At 39.1% G+C, this 19,163-nt stretch overlaps 1 protein-coding gene across 9 annotated transcripts in view; it reads left to right on the forward strand.

Annotated features, from left to right (window-relative positions):
* Positions 1 to 19,163, forward strand: part of RBMS3 (RNA binding motif single stranded interacting protein 3) — a 708,926-nt gene that overhangs the window by 436,128 nt on the left and 253,635 nt on the right. For all 9 annotated transcript variants that reach the window (XM_049629878.1, XM_049629869.1, XM_049629873.1 and 6 more), the window contains 2 exons: positions 1,925 to 2,082; positions 17,089 to 17,168. In XM_049629878.1, coding sequence (XP_049485835.1) covers positions 1,925 to 2,082; positions 17,089 to 17,168 — 238 coding nt within the window. The remainder of the gene's footprint in view (positions 1 to 1,924; positions 2,083 to 17,088; positions 17,169 to 19,163) is intronic.

The raw sequence follows: 19,163 nt of genomic DNA on the forward strand, positions 1-19,163 counted from the left end.
AACATCGTATGTGCATAAGATTCTTTATTAACGTATCTGACACACGACTTTTTATTTTCTTTTTTCTTTTCACCACCCCAACAAAGCAAACAACCAACCAAAAAACAAACATAATCATGACCATTTAGGAATGAATAACAGATAATATCATCTCTGTTTCTCTCTAGGATCACGCTAGTGTGTGTGTGTGTGTGTGTGTGTGTGTGTGTGTGTGTGTGTTAGAGAGAGAGGGAGAGGAAGAGAAAGAGACTGACTACAGCTGCATAGTTTCTGCATTGACACTATTCCTAAATATTGAAGCTGTGTTGTCTTTTTCTGATTGATTCTATGTTTATGTTTACCATTTTCCATGGTGATACAAAAGCTTGGAAACTAAACTATGTTTTAAAAAATTAACCTAATGATAGAACTTATTAATCTGAAAGCTTAATAAAAATATTATGACCTGTATGAATATTTAGTGCAGTTAAAAACAGTAGCTTAGGTGGCTTCAATAAGTTGAATGTCCAACTCGTGATTTCGGCTCAAGTCCTGATCCCAGGGTCGTGGGAAAAATCGCCACATCGGCTCCATGCTGAGCATGGAACGTGCTTAAGATTCTCTCTCTCTGCCCCTTTCCCCTGCTCACACTCTGTCTGTCTCTCAAATAAAACAAAAAACAAGACTAAAAACAATAGTTTTGTTTTATACCAAAACTGGTTTTCTGACTTGAAACAATACTTGGAATCTTGTTCATTGTATTTTTTTCATCATGCTTAAAACCTCACATATTCTACAGAATATGGTATCTCTTCACAAAAGATGTTTTATGATTACATAATGTCATTTCCTATAGATTTTGGATTTTTTTTCTAATGTAATCTCACTTATCCTTGAAGTTAAGGTTGTTGCTTTGGTTAAAATGTAATGGTGCACTTAAATATATGATATATTTTGATATTAATGGTTATAATATGGCAGGTTTCCAGTTGTTTTATCTTGAAACGTATATACAATTATATTCCAACATTAATTCAGTGTGTGAAATAGCGTCCATACACATGGAGATCGTGCTAGCAATTGTTTGGGTTCTCATTCTATTAAGGAAACTTATTTAGCACTATTGCTGTTGGATTAGAAAATGATAGACATCATTATCTCATTCATATATAAATATTCATGTATGGTGTAGAATAGCATTTTCCAGACTTGAGCAGTCATCAGAATCACCTGGAGGGCTTGTCAAAACACAGATTGCTTGTCCCACCCTCAAAGTTTCTAATTCCGTAGTTCTGGGGTAAGCCCTGAGGATTTTCATGTTTAGCAAATTCCACAATGATGCTGAGGCTGATGTGACTCCCCTCCTCCCACAGCCATGGGTCTAGTGGAAGGCAGCTGAACAGTGAAGCCTATGGACTTTGGTGATAGCCCCACATTTCAGCCCTGGCTTTGATACTTACCAGCTGTGTAACTTGGACAAGTTAGGGGTCAATTTTGTCATCTGCAGAATGGTAGCAATCATATTTATTGTTGATTCAAATAATGCACATTAACTGTGAATAACAATGCTTAGCCCTGTTGTAAGCAATCACTTAGTGCAACATTAGTAACTAGTGGTGATGGTGGTTGACCCAGGGGTAGTAACAATGGTAGTTAGTGGTAATCAAAGAGAATACACATTTCCTGAGTTCATCTGCAAGAAAAGTTTGTTTTTCGTTTCTAAGGAGGCTGAATAGAAAGCCTGGTTTTCATTTATGACATTGTTTCTATAAGAAACACTCCACGGGAAGGGAATTCATGAAAAAGAGGTAGCACCCTTAGAAAACGAACATTCAAGAGTGTGTTGGAGATTGGAATCTATATCGCCGTTCATGCAAAAGTTTAGCCATTTGTGGAATACGTTTTTCAATATTCAGAACTTAATGCGTTTGTTTCTTCCCCTTAGCAACAAGAGCAAGACCCAACAAACCTATACATCTCAAATCTCCCCATTTCTATGGATGAGCAGGAGCTTGAGAACATGCTGAAACCCTTTGGACATGTCATTTCCACAAGAATACTAAGAGATGCTAACGGAGTCAGCAGAGGCGTTGGCTTTGCCAGGTAAAACACTTGTTACGTGCGTGTGTTACTTGTCTTTCCTCATGATTCCCTTTTAATTCCGTTCCTTTCTAGCATAAGGCCCCCAGTAATAGAACGTTTTTACCCCTTCCCCCCTCTCCAGAAAAAGTAGCTTTTCAAACCGACTCTGTATCTTGGCCTCGCTCCAAAGAATTTCATTGTAATTATAAATATGTTGTGCTTGCTAAAATATGTACATCGAATGGTTATATGTGTCTTGGGTCATAATGATATGCATACCCAATTCCCAGTTCTCTCTATGCCTGTAGATTAGCAAAATCAGATGCTGCCAATTTCTGCTAGTGGTAATAAATGCCCAGTACCCCAAAGCTAAAGAGCCCATGTGGTGAACAAAGCATCCAAATGCTTTTGCATTGATTTCCAAAGAATTAGACGATAGAATTTCTCAGTCAAGAGAAGGAAGAGAAGAAAGAATTTGAGAAACAGGAATTGTTGGAAAGTCCCAAGGAACCCAGAAAAATAAGGGGGGGTCAGGAGGGCATTTGCATTTAAGAGGCCCTAGCTGTGTGGTTTTGATGTTTTACACAGCACAGAAGAAAGAATATTGTACTTTTTTCGTTGTCGGAAAAGGAAAAGTAGTTTTCATCTTAACTTTAAGGGAATGTTTACAAAAGAAGATCTCAGCCAGGAATAGAGTTAAAATGGTTGTACCTGCTGTGCTTTCATGAAAAACAAAGCTCAAGAAACCTCAGAGAGAAAGAAACTGCTTAACAACAAAGAATGAGAGTAAGAGCTGTGTCTCCATGGCTTGGTGTGTTTATGGGTCTCCAGCTGACTTCACATGGATGAGTGGATGGATGTTCGTGTCATCTGGAAGTCAGCCCATTGTAGACAGGTGTGTCCCTTTATAACGAACCCTGCCATTATGTGGAACGCCTTTGCAAACCAACTTTTATTAACCCACTTTGAAAGATAACAAATTGGAAATTAACTGTGAACTGATGTCTAACTTGACTTCGTAGAAGTCATGGACCATGCGTTAAAGTTCTGATTCCCCACCACGTTCTAGTAGACTGGTAGATATACAAGATGCATGATGATTTGAAGACAAGGAAGCAGAGGGAAGAAAATCTCCTTGACTTGATTGTATCCTTGCGGCATTCACTTTTTCCAGATCATTCGTAACTGTTCCTTTGCGTCATCTAGGCAGAGCTAATCACATTGCCTGGGGCTCTGAATTTTGCCAGTGCAATGAATCTTGAATAGTGTATAAGCTCCTATGGTGACTTTTTTTTTTTTTTTTTTTTTTTTTTTAACAAGGGGCTTTTGGTACAGAGTGTATTATTTGCAAGGGCTGCCATAAAGCATACAAGAGACTGGGTGGGTTAAACAACACAAATTTATTTTCTCACAGTTCTAGAAGCCAGAGAAGTCTAAGATCATTGTGCCGGCAGGTTTGGCTGAGACCTCTCGCTTTGTCATAGATGACCTTGTTGTCCCTTTGTCTTCACATGGTCTTCCCTCTGTGTCTACGTATTAATCTCTTTTTTTTAAAAGGACATCAATCAGATTGGATGAGGAGCCACCCTTACGAGGTCCTATCTCCATATCCAGTAACATTATGAGCTATTGGGCGCTAGGACTTCAACATAGGAATTGGTTCAGGGGGAGGCACAGTTCAGCGTATAAGCCAGAGATTGGGCTGATCATTTCTCTCACTTTTGTCTTTCCTATATGCTTTCAGTTTGCTTACAGTGAAGAGTATTCTTCTTAGTGCAGAAGCCAGTAATGTACATTGTAAGAGGCAAAACTATAATCATAGTATATGGCGTCATAAAAGAGTAAAAACCTGTAAAGTTTTGTTTTCTTTAGGAACTGAGGAAAAGTGGGAATTTTAAATTGTTCTGTTATGCCCGCTTTGAAGGCAGCTTTCCTCTTTTGGGGCATTTTGCATAGAGAGGTTCTAAATGATTCTTTAAAATACAGATATGAACATGTCAGGGGCCTCCATATGGCCTCCATATATCCCTCCATATGGCCTGAGCGATTGGATTTCCCAGCCTTGCTGACATCATTCCTGACATCATTATCCATGACATCACTCAACTTCCTGGCCTTCTCTCTTCCTGCCCTGTATGCTGGGCACAAGAAACCCTTCTTGACTGTTACACTTGTCGTGACTCTTACCCTGGCTTCTGCGTATTTATCCTCCAGATACTGGCTTAAATGTCTTTTCTTCAAAGAACCCTTTACTGACCTCTAACTCCAGCCTCCAAAGTTAGATGGTCATGTCACAGCTCCTGTCAGAGTTGTGTTCCCAAATAAAATTTATCAAAACCATAATAAATTCACTATTTAATTTGTATCTTCACCCACTGGATTCAACATTTGCGTAAATCGTATTTCCTTTTCACTGTTGGAAGGGGTGGATGGGTGGAGGGTGGTTAGTGTAATTACCTTTCTATGGAGTTCCCCAATGACTAAACCCCAAGCAGTAGCATTTTAAAACTTTAAGCTTTGAATATGAATTATCAGTCACACTCCAATACTGAGACTCAGGTCTCCACACTCTAAATCATGGTATTTTCTAGTTTCAGAAAGTTAGCACATGAACTGAAAAGGAAAACATAGGTTCAAATCAAGGCAGTGATTTCTTATTCCTAAGAAATCAAAAGAAACTATGGCCCTGCCTCTTTTGTAAGAAGCCAGAAAACTGATGAAGGATCAGTATTTCATTCTCCGTGTGTCTTAGACTTGAAATCCCAAGGCGCAGGATCCCACATAATTTACCTAATTTGAATACGTGAGAAAATAATCTTAGCTCTATCATAGGTAAGTGAGTCTGACCAAATTCCTCTTTCCTCACACTTGGACATTTGCTCTGCATTTTCTCAAATCACTGTGGCTACTGCCTTAATAAGCACGATCATTCACAAATTAACTCTTGCACAAGTATTCCTTCTTTTATTCATTTATTGTTTTTTTATTATATATGTGTGTGTGTATTTATTTTATTTTATTTTTTAGAGAGAACATGAGTTGGGGAGAGGGACAGAGGGAGAGAGAGAGAGAGAGAGAGAGAGAGAGAGAGAGAATCTTAAGCAGACTCCATGCTCAGCACGGAGTCTGATACAGGGCTCTATCTCACAACCCTGGGATCATGACCTGAGTCGAAATCAAGAGACGCCCCTCCTCCTTTTTAAATATCCCTTTTTTTCTGGCCACCATTTCTCATTTGGAGCTCTGTCTCTGAACCACAAAACAGAGATGACTCGAGTGACTGTTTTCTCATTTCTTCCCAGGATAGTGCACAGTGAGAGAACTTAATGGATTATATTGCAATGGATGCCTTGGGACAGTGGTTCTCTAAGTTTAGTTTCCAGGACGGAAACCTCAGCATTGCTTGAGAAATTATTAGAAATGCAATTTGGGGGCCCTATCCCAGACCTACTGAATCAGCAATGAGCAGGGCTGGTTGGGGTTTGACAATCGATGTTTTAGGTGACTCTCGTGCTCTCTAAACTTGGAAGAGCATAGCGTTAGGGCATTAGGACTGGTTCTCAAATCTTCTGGAAGGCCTGCGAAATCTCAAACTGCTGGACTTCATTCTTCTGATGGAGTTGATTCCTGTTGATACGTCTATCACACTGCAGCACTTTCTCACATGTACTAGTCATGAACCCACCTCCCTCCCTGTTCTTCAAGGGTAGGGACCATGTTGTGTTCTTCTTCATGCCTGTCCCAGCACCTAGAATGTTGTCTGACACATAATTGATCTTCAGTGAATTTTTGATGATAAACAAATGGGATCACTTCAAGTGTTTTGTTTTTGTTTTTTGTTTGTTTTTGACTATAAGGGTTTGCAGGGAGGTAGCATTTGATGATAATAAGCCACTTCTGAGATGGGTGTCTTGGAATTTTAGAGCAAACTACAGTCAGATCAGCTCAACTGTTATTGATTTACAAATTGTTTCTTCTAAAAGTTCACAGTGCCACAGGCACTATTAAAAGAAAATGCTTATTTGATTGGAAGAACAGTAGTCATGTAATTGTGCCTGGTAAATTGGATGTATCTCTTGAATTTATGACTCTCTCAATTTACATAACCTGAATAAATTTTTTCAGAAGGCTTCATTTTGAATATTACCAGTGGTCACTTCTGACCACCAGATGTGGTCCTTGTTTCATGTGCAAGAGATCCTAAAATTCTTTAACTAGAAAGCTCCCCCCCCCCACCATTATTATTTTACTTGCAAGCTATACATTAATCTGCTTTGATAACCATCTCTTCAAAGTAAAGGTAGTATCTTCATTTTATATTTAAAACACTGAACTTCAAAGCATAGATTTGAATGCCAGTAGGGTGCACAGACAGCACAATTATAGCCTTTTCAAAGTTCCAGAAGCATGAGATATATGTCTGAAATTACAGACATTTTATTTTATTTTTTATGTTTCTTTATGTTTGTGGGGTTTTTTTTGTTTTCTTTTTTTTTTTTTCTACTCTCTTGTAACTTAAAACAATTTTGCAAGATCCACCGCCCTCTAGGCAACATTTTATAGCCAAGTCATAAACCTCTAAAAACAGCAGTTTATGGTGGGAATGCTGACAGTCAGACAAGTCAGACCCACTGCTGCAGAGCTCACGGGTGCCAACAGACTACCTTGCCTTCCAGGGTGAGGATCAGCACATAAATCAGCCTGAGGCTAGAGGGACATGACTGTGTGTTCACGTTATGCATTTCCCATTCCCAGAAACATGAGACCATTTGTCTAACAAAAATCACATTGAGAGAGTGTTATGTGAGGCCGGTGAAGAATGACCCAAAGTGCAGAAGGGATGGGGGGTAAACATTCACAATTAATCTGGCTTCAACATCTGGGAACATAGAACCTCTTTAAGAAATGCATTTACTGTCCCCTGGTGAGCTAAAGAGCGTGAGACTGCTGAGCACAGAGACCTTTGTATTTTGCAGTATTTTTCACCCCTCCTCAGTACTCTTAATTTGATTCTCATGGAGTTTTGTTTGAATGACTTTTAACATATGGGCAGCCAGCCCTGTGTTGTGCCCCCTCCATGCTGAACGAACAAGTTTTCCAATTAAATAATTTCAGTTCTTTCTTTTCATGAAGTAAAAAATAAATAAATAATTGTGGTTATAGGCAGACAGATGCCAGCCTGATCATTAAAAACCAGAATTATTGGGGCGCCTGGGTGGCGCAGTTGGTTGAGCGTCCGACTTCAGCCAGGTCACGATCTCGCGGTCCGTGAGTTCGAGCCCCGCGTCAGGCTCTGGGCTGATGGCTCGGAGCCTGGAGCCTGTTTCCGATTCTGTGTCTCCCTCTCTCTCTGCCCCTCCCCCGTTCATGCTCTGTCTCTCTCTGTCCCAAAAATAAATAAAAAACGTTGAAAAAAAAATTAAAAAAAAAAAAAAAGAATAAAAAAAAATAAAAAATAAATAAATAAATAAAAACCAGAATTATTAAGAATCAGGCTCCAAATATTCTTTCTGTGTTTTTTCTTAGTGTTGAATATTGTAGCAATTTTATTGATTTACCTTTTACTCCCTGATACTTCTTGTTCCCTATCTGCTCCCACCTCCTGAAATATGAGGAACTTTGATTCAGAGTAAGCATAATGAAAAGATGGGAATGTAAAAGATCACAAAGCAAATACCAATGCTTCTTTTGTAGGCAAATATATGATCCTGTAAAATGACCATCAAGCTTATCTCATTGTGTTTTCATTGTTAACTATGTGTTTTGATCATATCTACCTTGAGTCCATCTTTGTGTTAAAACTTCCCCCCTTGCTGTTTTGGCAATAGTTCTGCCATTACTACCTCAAACCTGTATGGAACAAGGACATCAAATGTGAGCTGAGAAAATCTCTAAAGTGTGAATCTAGTGATTAGTGATCTCCAAACCACAGGTGTGTTTGCACAAAAAGAGGTTACGGTGTTTGCCGAGATTGAAGAGAATAAAAGCTGTTACTTCTTGCAGTAGCTTTATTTTTTGTTTGTTACTTTTTATACCTTTATTTTATTTATTTTGAGAGAGAGAGAGAGACAGAGAGAGAGCATGGGAGGGCCAGAGAGGGAGAGAGAGAGAGAGAGAGAGAGAGAGAGAGAGAGAGAATCCCAAGCAGACTCCGCACTGGCAGTACGGAGCCCAATCTCAGGAACCCTGAGATCATGACCTGAGCAGAAATCAAGAATCAGATGTTTAACCTACAGAGCCACCCAAGTGCTCTAATTCCTTTCAGTAATTTTAATTCTTCACCTAATTGCCAGCAAATGTGATCCACTGGAGAGTAAACTCCTGGTCCATCCTTCAGCTTCTTGATCTTTGTTCTCATCTTATGTTTTTCTTCATTTATATCCATTGTACCCATTGTCTGTACTGTACTATTTGTACCCATTGTCTCTTTGTCTTCATTCACCATCAGTAAATCATGATCATGACTGGAGATAGTCATGCAGAACATTCTGCTGCTTTCTTTTCCATGTTTTCAGAGCCCTGGATTTCAAGACCCAAACCAACCAACCAACCAACCAACCAGTCAACCAACCAAATGAACAAGCAAATAAATAAAATTGCATCAAATCATCTATAATTTTGAAATCTCCTGGACTCAATTCATGGCTTTATAAAAATTTAGAGGAGGGAAAACATATACTCTATTATTTTATCATTATGAAACGAAATGACTGGATCCCAAAGATCATCCTCTGTGGGATGAGAAGAGAGTTATGAATATTGTTTACTCATGTAAAACTAAAATTGTAGAACTTTGTTACATTGAAGTTGGAAGCAGTAACCATTGCTGCTCCCCTACAGCATATAAACTGAGATACAGATGATAAGGAACCAGCATAAGAGGCTCTTGGTAAGGTTGGATAGGGAATCCTGTCAAAGGGGAAAGGCAATCAGAGATCTGAGGTAGGGCCAAGTTTGGCATGTTTAAGAAACAGAAAAAAGGCAAAGCTACTATTTCATAGAGGAGAGAAAAGAAATATAACAGATAATAATATCTAGGAATCAAATGTGCCTGCAGCTCAAAGAGATTGATTAAAAGTGATAATGAATTCCAGTGGCATTTAGTGGTAGGATTTTTCTAGATCTGAACATACTATACGTATCAATTCCTCATTTATCTCAGTTTTAAGGTTTTTAATTTAATTTTCTTTCATTTCTTTATCTAAACTTCTTTTGAAAACATTAACCTATGGGTAAAAGACAGATTTAGGTTATGGTGTCAACCGGATGTTGGCAGATAATCTAAGAAACAAGCAGTTCCCAGACTGAGTGTAAAAGAAACCTTTTTTTTTTTTCTCTCCCCCTTCCATTTTTCTTGAAACACAGAGCCTCCAGGATGATTTTGTTCCTCGAGCGTTGATAGTTTTATGGCATAGCCATCAGCATGCTGGCTGCACACAGAATTTCACCCCAAATGATTCATCTAAAGAGACTAGAATGAAGCAGTATTTACAAAAGTGTGGGGAGAAGGCAGGGATCTGACAAAGGATGTTGAGAAACCCAGGGATGACCAGAAGGAAGCTCTTACTACCCTGAGACAGCTGAAGGCAGGTACAGGAGTGCTCCCAGGGCCAGCAAGACCCAGAGCCCTGGAGAAGGGGCTGCCTGGAGCAGCTGGAAACTGGGAGAGATGCAGTCCCGGCCAGAGAGATAGTGCCAAAGCAAAGAGAGAATAGGGAGGAGCTGGCCAGACTTCTCTCTACTCCTACCAGGCCCCCAGTGGCTGAACCCCATGAAAAGCTATCACATAAAAGAGCTAAGACAATACTGTTCATAGATGGATCACTTCTTCGAGGCATAGAGCAGAGAAGACATAAAGAGGGGCAAACAGAAAACTCATGGATAAATTAACTATTTTTCTTTCCCCTGGACTTCACTAATGAAAAAAAAAAAAAAAAGCAAAGAAAAAGTAGTCAACGATAACTAAGCATCTGCTACTTTACCTCAACATTGGCAGTTGATAGAGGTTGGTAGGATTGATGGAAAATTGGCTCTGTTTAAAGAAAGTAGCTGTTCAGGGTGACTGGGTGGCTGAGTCAGTTAAGAGTCCAACTTCAGCTCAGGTCATGACCTTGTGGTTTATGAGTTTGAGCCCCGTGTGAGGCTCTGTGCTGACAGCTCAGAGCCTGGAGCCTACTTGGGATTCTGTGTCTCCCCCTCTCTTTGCCCCTCCCTTGCTCACACTCTTTCTTTCTCTCTCAAAAATAATAAATAAACCCTAAAGTTAAAAAAAAAAAAGAAAGCAGCTATTCAACTTTAGTTCATGGTTGCCATGATGTCTTTTTTTTCAAACCAAACATGTGGCTTTTTCTAATAACACATACATGTTGTTTTCCCATACCAATTCTCCAATTATCTGACACCAACTGGGTGTCCAACAATTGAATTGAATTCAATTCTAACACTAACTCTATAGAGTTATCATCAGAACTCATGGGTTAAAGGTTCAGTCCCACAAGACTGTCCCCACTTCAGACCCCAGCCCCAAATAGCAGGAGCTACTCACATTTCTACCAAGCCAACTATATAGTCATGGGTTCCCTTGACCCCCTCAGATTTGATGATTCACTAGAACAACCACAGAACTCATGAAAACACCTTACTTATGTTTGAACTCTGTTGTTTAGTAGTTATTATGGAGGTTTTATTGCATGGGCATGGTTGATTCATTTACTGGCCATTAATGATTGAGCTCAATCTCTAACCCCTCTCCCAACCCCTGAGGTGGTGAGTGGGGCTGAAGTCTCCAAACCTCCAATCATTTGGTCTTTGCGGTGATCAGCCCCATTCTGGATCTATCTAGGGGTCCCATCTTGAGTCATCTCATTAACATAAACTCAGGTATAGCCAAAAGGGCCTCATTATAAGTAACAAAGGACATTGCTATCACCACCGGTTTAGGAGTTCTATGTCAGAAACCAGGGGCAAAGTCTAAATTTATTTTTATTGTACCTTAGTTGCCACTGCAGAAAACATGGAATAGATCATCTTACCTTTCAAGAGGAATCAGGAATCCAGATTTCCGTGTGAAGTCTCCCAGTCGTTAAATGTTGGCAACCATTTCAGAATCTTTAGAACTTTTCTGAAGTCCAGACAAAACATCCAGTTTGGGACATTGACAAACAGCTCTAGAACAGTCATTTTCAGCCCTGGCTACACACTGGAATCACCTGGGTGACTTTGAAAAATATGTCCCTGGACTTCATGCCAAAGCAATTAAGTTAGAATCTCCTGGGCTTGGGCCCAGAATTGATATTTTTAAAAATAGTTTGGTAATAATTATAATGTACAGTCATTTTTGTTTATTTTTGTTAAAGTTTATTTATTTATTTTGAGGGAGGGTGCTGAGAGAGAGAGAGGGAGAGAGAGAAACCCAAGCAGGCTCTGTGCTGCCAGTCCCAATTGTGGCGCTCAAACCCATGAATCATGAGATCGTGACCTGAACCAAAATCAAGAGTTAGTCACCTAACCAATGGAGTCACCCAGACACCCCTACAGTCATTTTTATTTATTTATTTTTTTAAGTTTATTTATTTATTTTGAGAGAGACAGAGATAGCACTAATGGGGAGGTGGGGGGGCACATAGAGGGAGAGAGAGTCCCAAGCAGGCTCTGTGCTACCAACACAGAGCCCGAGGTGGGGCTTGAACCCACGAAACTGCCAAATCATGACCTGGGCCGAAAGCAAGAGTCGGATGCCTAACTGAGCCACCCAGGTGCCCCCCTACAGTCATTTTTAAGTAAATATTTTATTTTGGAATAAGTTTAATTTAACAGAAAAGTTACAGAAGTAATAAAGAGTTCCCATATACACCACACCCATTTCCCCCCATTGTTGACACCTTACATTAATTACCATGGTACATATGTCAAAATTAAGAAACTGACATTGGTACATTACTATTAACTAAACTCCAGACTTATTTGGATTTCACTAATATTTCCACTGACATCCTTTTTCTGTCCTAGAATCCAATCCAGGGTACCATTTTTGTATGTAGTTGTCATGCCTGATCACTCAGCTGAGGTTTGTGACAATATCAGACTTTCCTTGTTTTTCCTAGGTAGTACTAGCCAGGTATTCTGGGGAATGTCTCCAGATCTGGGTTTATCTGATGTTTTTCTCATGATAGTATCCATACTATGTATAGATTTTTGGAAAGATTCCCAAAGATGTGAAGTGCCCTTCTTGTGACATCAGATCACAGGCCAGTTAGTAGAGGTTGAATGGAATGGAGGTAGCAAGGTCTTTCCAGCATCAGGACGCATTAAAGTAGACAAGTACGGGAAATCAGGAAGGATGATGGGAGGCCAGCAATGGAGCTCCACGTCTCCCAGGTAAGCCATCTGAACTGAGAGTCAAGAGACAAAGATTCTGTTTCAGGCTCATCCACTGACTACTCTTTAGACAAGGCAACTGGTAGTAGTTTCTTCATCTGTACAATTTAGAAGTTGATATCCGTGGCTCTTTCTAGTCCTGAAATTGTGTGATTCTAAAACTCTGGAGTGGGTTTTAATTAGTCAAATATTATCTATAGTTTCGTATCCTAAGAGGAATGTGTTTTAATGCTGAGTAAGACATCACCCAAATGCCTGGGTGTCGGCAAAGGACAATGGGAGGAGGCCACTCCGCTTCATTTTTAAGCATTTATGACACTTGCATCCTAAGAATGTCAAGCACCTGGCAGGTAGAGCACAGATTGCACAAACTAGAGCACACATTGCAAAAACGAAGAAGAAAATTCAGCTCGTTCACTCAGTCTTTGTTCCCGGGACTCAACTGTTGTTCTTTCCATTACAATAGACGAAGCAGTAAGTGATGTAATTTATTTTTGAAATCTCAGAAAGAGTGCACATTTTAGTACTTTTAAAAAATCTGTTGATATTGACCCTTTGCGCAACTCCAGCCGGATTTAGATGGATGACTGGCTTGCAATGTTGGATATTCTAAGTTGCCAATAATTTGTACAGAGCCTGTGATTGCAAAACCACAAAAATTTCACAATAGCGGAAACCTCTAATTAACCAAAATAAATGACGGGGTGGATTTGTTTTAAATATATGGTTAATAATGCTTATTGCTTCAAGATCATAAACTGAGAGATGCTCTGTTGAGGTGAGATAGATAGGCTGCAGATGATTTTGCAAAGTTCTCTTCCACCTTGGTGTGTTAAGTCTGACCCAGAACGTTCTACTAATACTGGATCAAGCTCTCCTCTGATGTAATTTGCCTGTGGGAATTGTATTGGCTGTGAAACTGGTTCCCCTTAGTAGCTGTTGTAAAAAAAAAAAAAAAAAAAAGGATTTTTTTTTTTTAATCACAATTCTGCGATTTGTTTTGAATGACACTGAAGCCAGGTTCCTAGGCACTGAGACAAGAAAGAATGTCAAACGGGACCTTTAATGTGTATTTATATTTAAACATCAGACCTAACAGAAAACCCTGAAGCTTTATACAATGATTGGAGCCTTGTAAGAACCTAATTAATGTATCTTCGGGTGAATGGTTGGCCTGGCACTCGAGCTGTCCCGAGGTACTCAAGGGGGTTCAGGTACCGCCTGGGAAGAATAGATGTGGTTGTAGTGATTCAGTGGCCCGTCTGAAAGCGACGTGTAAAGGCAGCTTTGTCTGGCATGCCGCCTTTTCAAACTCACTTCATAATGCTAGTGTCAGTTTCAACTGAAGCGTGGGCCAGATTGCAGATAGCTTGAGCTGGCATTTCAAAGTGGCTAATTGTGAACTTGAGAAGAGAATGGACACATTCTTCCAAAGGTGGCTATTCAAATGCAGTATCTTCCCCCCTAGAGCTCCAGCCTCACTTTTGTTCTGTTCCCACATAAAATGCAAGAGGAACACTGAGCCTTTCCCTTGATAGCTCCTCTATCTGCACCTTTGCTGGGACTGCTTTGCCTTGTTAAAATGTGCCCCGTGTATTAAAATGAAATTGTCACTGCTGGGTGGTGCAGCATAACATGGTTTGACACTAAGCGCCGGCAGCTACAGAAAACAGACTTTTATTGCATTTATTCTTTCAGAGACGAGACTCTCTAAAGGCTCACTGCAGACATTCACTTAGTTAAATCTGAATGAAGCCAAAGTGAACAATCTACGCCGCTGTCTTTGTGTTACCAGAAACAGCCCCCATCCGGCTTGATATGGTTGTAAAATAGTCTTAAGAAAAGATGATCATACTTAGAATCCAAAAGGGAAGACTTGAGGCTTTCAATCCAGAGCAAAAATATTTTAGGGGGGTAGAGTGGGTGAGCCACCTGATTTTCTACTTTGGCTTCCTCTGTATTTCCTAAAACACATTAAATAGAATTAACAAGCCTGTGCACACACACACACACACACACACACACCCCAATCTAGTTTAGTCTTCATTTAGAATTCCATGTCATTTTAAGACAAAGAGAAAGGATTTGATTTGTAGGACTCATGCAACCAAGCTTTAGATTCTAACTGCCTTTTATCTAGATGAGTATCCAGAGATAAATTGAGCAGGGAGGGGGCTCTAGGGTATAAGCTTTTCATTCTGTAGCTCTCCTGGAATAAAAATTCCATAAAGTAACATCTGTAGTAATTAAGGGCTTACATTTCCTCTCCCATTCATGTCTCTGGTAGGAGGGAAGGTTATTGTTCCTAAGAGACAATAGATAGTAGATCCTGTGGGAAGATAGAGCAAAATTAGAATTCTTTTGTTCCTAGAAATGGAAGTTTCCTACTTCCAAAATAATAATAATAATAATGATAACAATAACAAGTTGGAAGATTTACTGTAAAAGATTCCACCAAAAGAAAACCTTGAAGGAGTTAGGAAAATTGTACTTAGCTATTCCTAGATATTTGGAATGGAGAAAGATTCATCTTGTTTTCCTAACCCCAAATATCATCTGATTTGGGGAAGTTGTGATTAAGCAGTAAATAAAATGCTCTCTTTGTTTTTATTTTTATTTATGAAAATTGTAGATTATTAAGCTTAAAGAGTCATAAAATTGATTCATTCTTCAGATGTTCTATAAAATCACGCCTATGTGGAACCATTGGACCATTTGATAAATGAATAATAACCTATTTGTTTCCTGCACTTTCTAATGAGTCAGATTGGTTTCCTGTACTTTCTTGTCATACCATGACCAGCTACATAATTTGTAGGACCCAGGGAAAGATAAAAATGCAGGACCCCTAATTAGAAAGTCACTAAGAATTTCAAGATGGTGCCAGCAGAGTTTTAAACCAAGTATAGGCTTCTTCTAAATTTTTGGCTCTGTCGTTCTGTACTCATCTCATACCTGGGAAGTCATTGTTGCTTGGTAGGTAGAGATTTGCCATGTGTATCAATACAGAAAAATGTGCCTCCATCCCATGCCTCATAGGAATGTATGTCAGAAAAGATCTTTTTTTTTTTTTTAATTTTGAATTGGAAAATAATTATAGCCCCCCATTGGAACATGCTCCTGATACTATCTAGAACTCTTTAACCTGAAAATTCAGATGTTCTGTCTGCATCTCTGAGCTTATCTCTGAGAGTTTGGTGTCCTCACACCCCTGGAACCTTCCACTCAGGCACAGTGTTCTGTTTACCTCACCTCCTCTAAAAGGACGCAGGGTCAGGTGAGCCCCCTGCCCTCATGACTTCTCTAAGGGCCCTTTTGGCGTTCTGTGCCCACTTCTCAGTGTTTCCCTGGTTTCTGGAATTCCTCTCACGTTTGAATTCCTGTAACTATAATAATTGTATAACTTATTTGGCATTTGCTTGCATATTTTTTTCCTTATCTTGTTTCCTCTGCATGTAATATGCTCCTGAAAACACACAGAAAATTTAGGGGTAGGAAAGTTTTATAACTTGAGCTAAAGGGCTCCATTTGAAGAAAGCTCATATGAATAATAGCATAAAATCCAAAATTATACTTTGCCTTTTAGACAAATTTCACACATTTCATACACATCTTTCATATGTGTGTGATCTGCTTTTCAAATTTGTATTTGCCTCTAGTGTACTGTTTGGGGGATTTAATTTGCTTTAATCAGAACCAGCCCTTTAATTTTTATCTTCCCCATCCACTGTCATAAAATAATAAAGCCCAACTATAGTTAATTATTTAGAAAATGTTGCCAATCCGAGTCTACTTAGGATAGGGCAACCCTGCCAATATTGACATTAGGATATTGATAGAGTTCAAAATGCTCATTCATTAGCTTGCAAGTGAGATGGCAAAATTTGGCCCCAGAAACCTAGTTTAGGGATAGTGAGATCTAGTAGGAGAAAATAGAGGATTTTCCAAAATTCAAAATGAAGGAAGTTCAGGACCTGAAGTTTACGTGTTTATGTTCTCCTCTCACATTCCGGGCACCTAATGATTCCCTTTTGTACCTTCACCCAGTGCATTTTCAATAAAAGCGTCAGAGATGCTGATATTACCACCGTATTAATCATCGCTCTACACTGCAGGCGGTGGAAATACAGCACATGTTGTCAACTTGTTTTGTGGAGTCCTCAGCACAATTGCTTAGTAGCTGCAGTTCAGCTTCGGTGTTAGACAAGCCTTAGTTAAAATCTCAACTCTGCCCCTTATTGGCAAGGTAGTTCATCTGTGTAAGCCTCAGAGCCTTCTCTGTGAAGAACCAAAAGACCTACCTTTCAGGTTTGGTAACTCAGACATTCCATAGATATTTACAGCACTTTCAATTGTCAGACGGTGTTCTGTGGGTTACATAAGATACTGCCTCAGTATTACCTCTGGGAGAGAACTCTGCACAGAGCCATCCACCGAGGCAACTTTCAGTGCAGTAAATCATAGTCTCAGCAATGGCGAGTTTGTGATACTCTGTCACCTAATCATGGCGGTCATGGTGACCCTTCCGGTAGAATCCTCAAATCAAGCTTTTCCACGGCTTGCCTATTTTCCTTTTCATTTTTATGTACTCTTCTGGAACATGCACAACTGTATGAAAGTACATGATCTCCTGTTTACCTCTTTTTCCAGAATGGAGTCTACTGAAAAATGTGAAGTGGTAATTCAACATTTTAATGGAAAATATCTGAAAACACCACCAGGCATCCCAGGTAAGAAATACCATTAAGTAATCATGCAATTGTGTCTAGGCTTATTGTTATTGTTAGAAGGAGTACATGGTAAAGCCCTTGGTTGGTCACTGGAAAGGAAAGGTTGCTTTGGTAACTGTGTGTTTTTTAATAGTATGTAGCAACTCCTCTTCTCAAAACTACCAAAGCCTTCTTGGTGTTTCTTCTCTGGCCTTTCTTTGGAATCTCTGCTGATGATTGCCTACAGTGAATTAGGAGAAAAACACAGCAAATCATAGTGTAAAATGCACTTCAAGTGAAGGCAGTTTGGGACTCCTGTCATTCATGTGGGTATCTTGATTTCTATTTTATAATGTATCTCAACAGTGATAGTCACCGTGGAGTACACAGACTGATGCCAGTATCCAGACATTTCCTACCAGTTCATCACAAGAAGGGTAGAGAAAGGGAGAGTAAGCATTTAGAAACTTTTGTAACAATTTGACATTGCCATGAAATCTGAATGCATAATCTCATATTTAAAAACATATCAAGTTACTGACATTTTGAATTTTTTTTTAAATTGTCCCTTCATCAGAGATAGTTTGAGAAGCACCAATCTTGACTCTGCCAGGGCATTTCACATTGGCCATGGCAAAATTCTTAAGCTTTTATGTACATCGTAAGATGATATAAATTTATGCTTTAAAAGATTACACTCAGCATAAAGAATTGAATACATCCTATGTGTTAGGACTTAAGCTAGCAATGCCTCAACCTGATATTAATCAGCCAGCAGTATATATGGCAAGTGTTTAATAACAAGTAAGTAAATTTAAAAATATATCTTACTCATGCATAAAAATATTAGAGATTGAACATAGGGATAAAAAGAAAGAATTATAATAAGTAGATAAAGAAATGTCTGAATAATGCATATTGGTCTATTGGTTTGCTCTTTTGTTTTTGGTGATTCTCAGGGGGGAAATGTGACCTCTTCAGTCTTATAATAGTTTCCTTTTGATTTTTTTATGCTGGGCTTCTGTAATGTTTGCTATGTAATGTATTCACTATTTAAAACCCATGGTTAGAGAGTTCAGGGGTTGAACATTTCAGTTCCTTAAAATGTATCGAGGTTACACGGAAGAGGAAATCTGAACAAAAAGAGAAATATTTTTGTAGAGGGATGCGAGTCAGGGTTCGTTTGGGGAGGGTGTTGGGAAAGGAGAAAGGCCCTTCAGACACTCACTTAGATAATCTGGAAAATCCAAAGTCGCATCTCCTGGTTAATCAGAGAGTGCACACACAGCTAGCTAAGCCTGTGGCTCGATCTGGTTAGCTTCCATGCATAACGTTCCCTTGAGAACCAACTGCATTATGATCCAATTGGAGACATATGGTGTTGTTAAGAAAAGAGTTAGCAGTTTTCATCTCAGCATGTAAGCTGCCCTTGCATTTGAGGAGAAATACTTTCTTTTTTTTTCCTTTTAGCATAAAAGGCAATTTAAGACACTACTCAGACCCATCATTGAATAAAGGGGTTGCATTGTTAGCAGATTCTCCCCTTATCTATCCACTTTACCCAACAGATGCCTATCTATAAGGAGGCATTTAAACTAAGTATGAATTAGATGGTTATATAAAATTAAGAATAAGCAAATTATGTAGAAATTATTGTTGACTCAAGTTTTATCACATCTCAGGGTTTTTTTTGTTTTTTAGATTTCTTCATTTTCAGAAAAAGACATTGAAATCCTTCTTGACTTGATTGATTTGAAACTGTATTATTTGGTTTTCCCCATAGAACATAGCTGACTAATAGAATTTAATGATACAGACAAAGAAAGTCACTATAAATCCCCCAATGTCTGGGCATCCTTCCTGAATACGCAGGCTGTGATATCAACCTGTCTAATATCATAGCTACACCCAATGGAAACATTGTGAATAGCAAGAACTTGGTTATGAGTTTCTCACTCACTTTTATCTCATGGGAACACAAGAGGCAAAATAATTGTGCTCAGTTATAAAACTCTT

Source organism: Panthera uncia, chromosome C2, assembly GCF_023721935.1.
Source record: "Panthera uncia isolate 11264 chromosome C2, Puncia_PCG_1.0, whole genome shotgun sequence".
NCBI classification, from domain to species: Eukaryota; Metazoa; Chordata; class Mammalia; order Carnivora; family Felidae; genus Panthera; species Panthera uncia.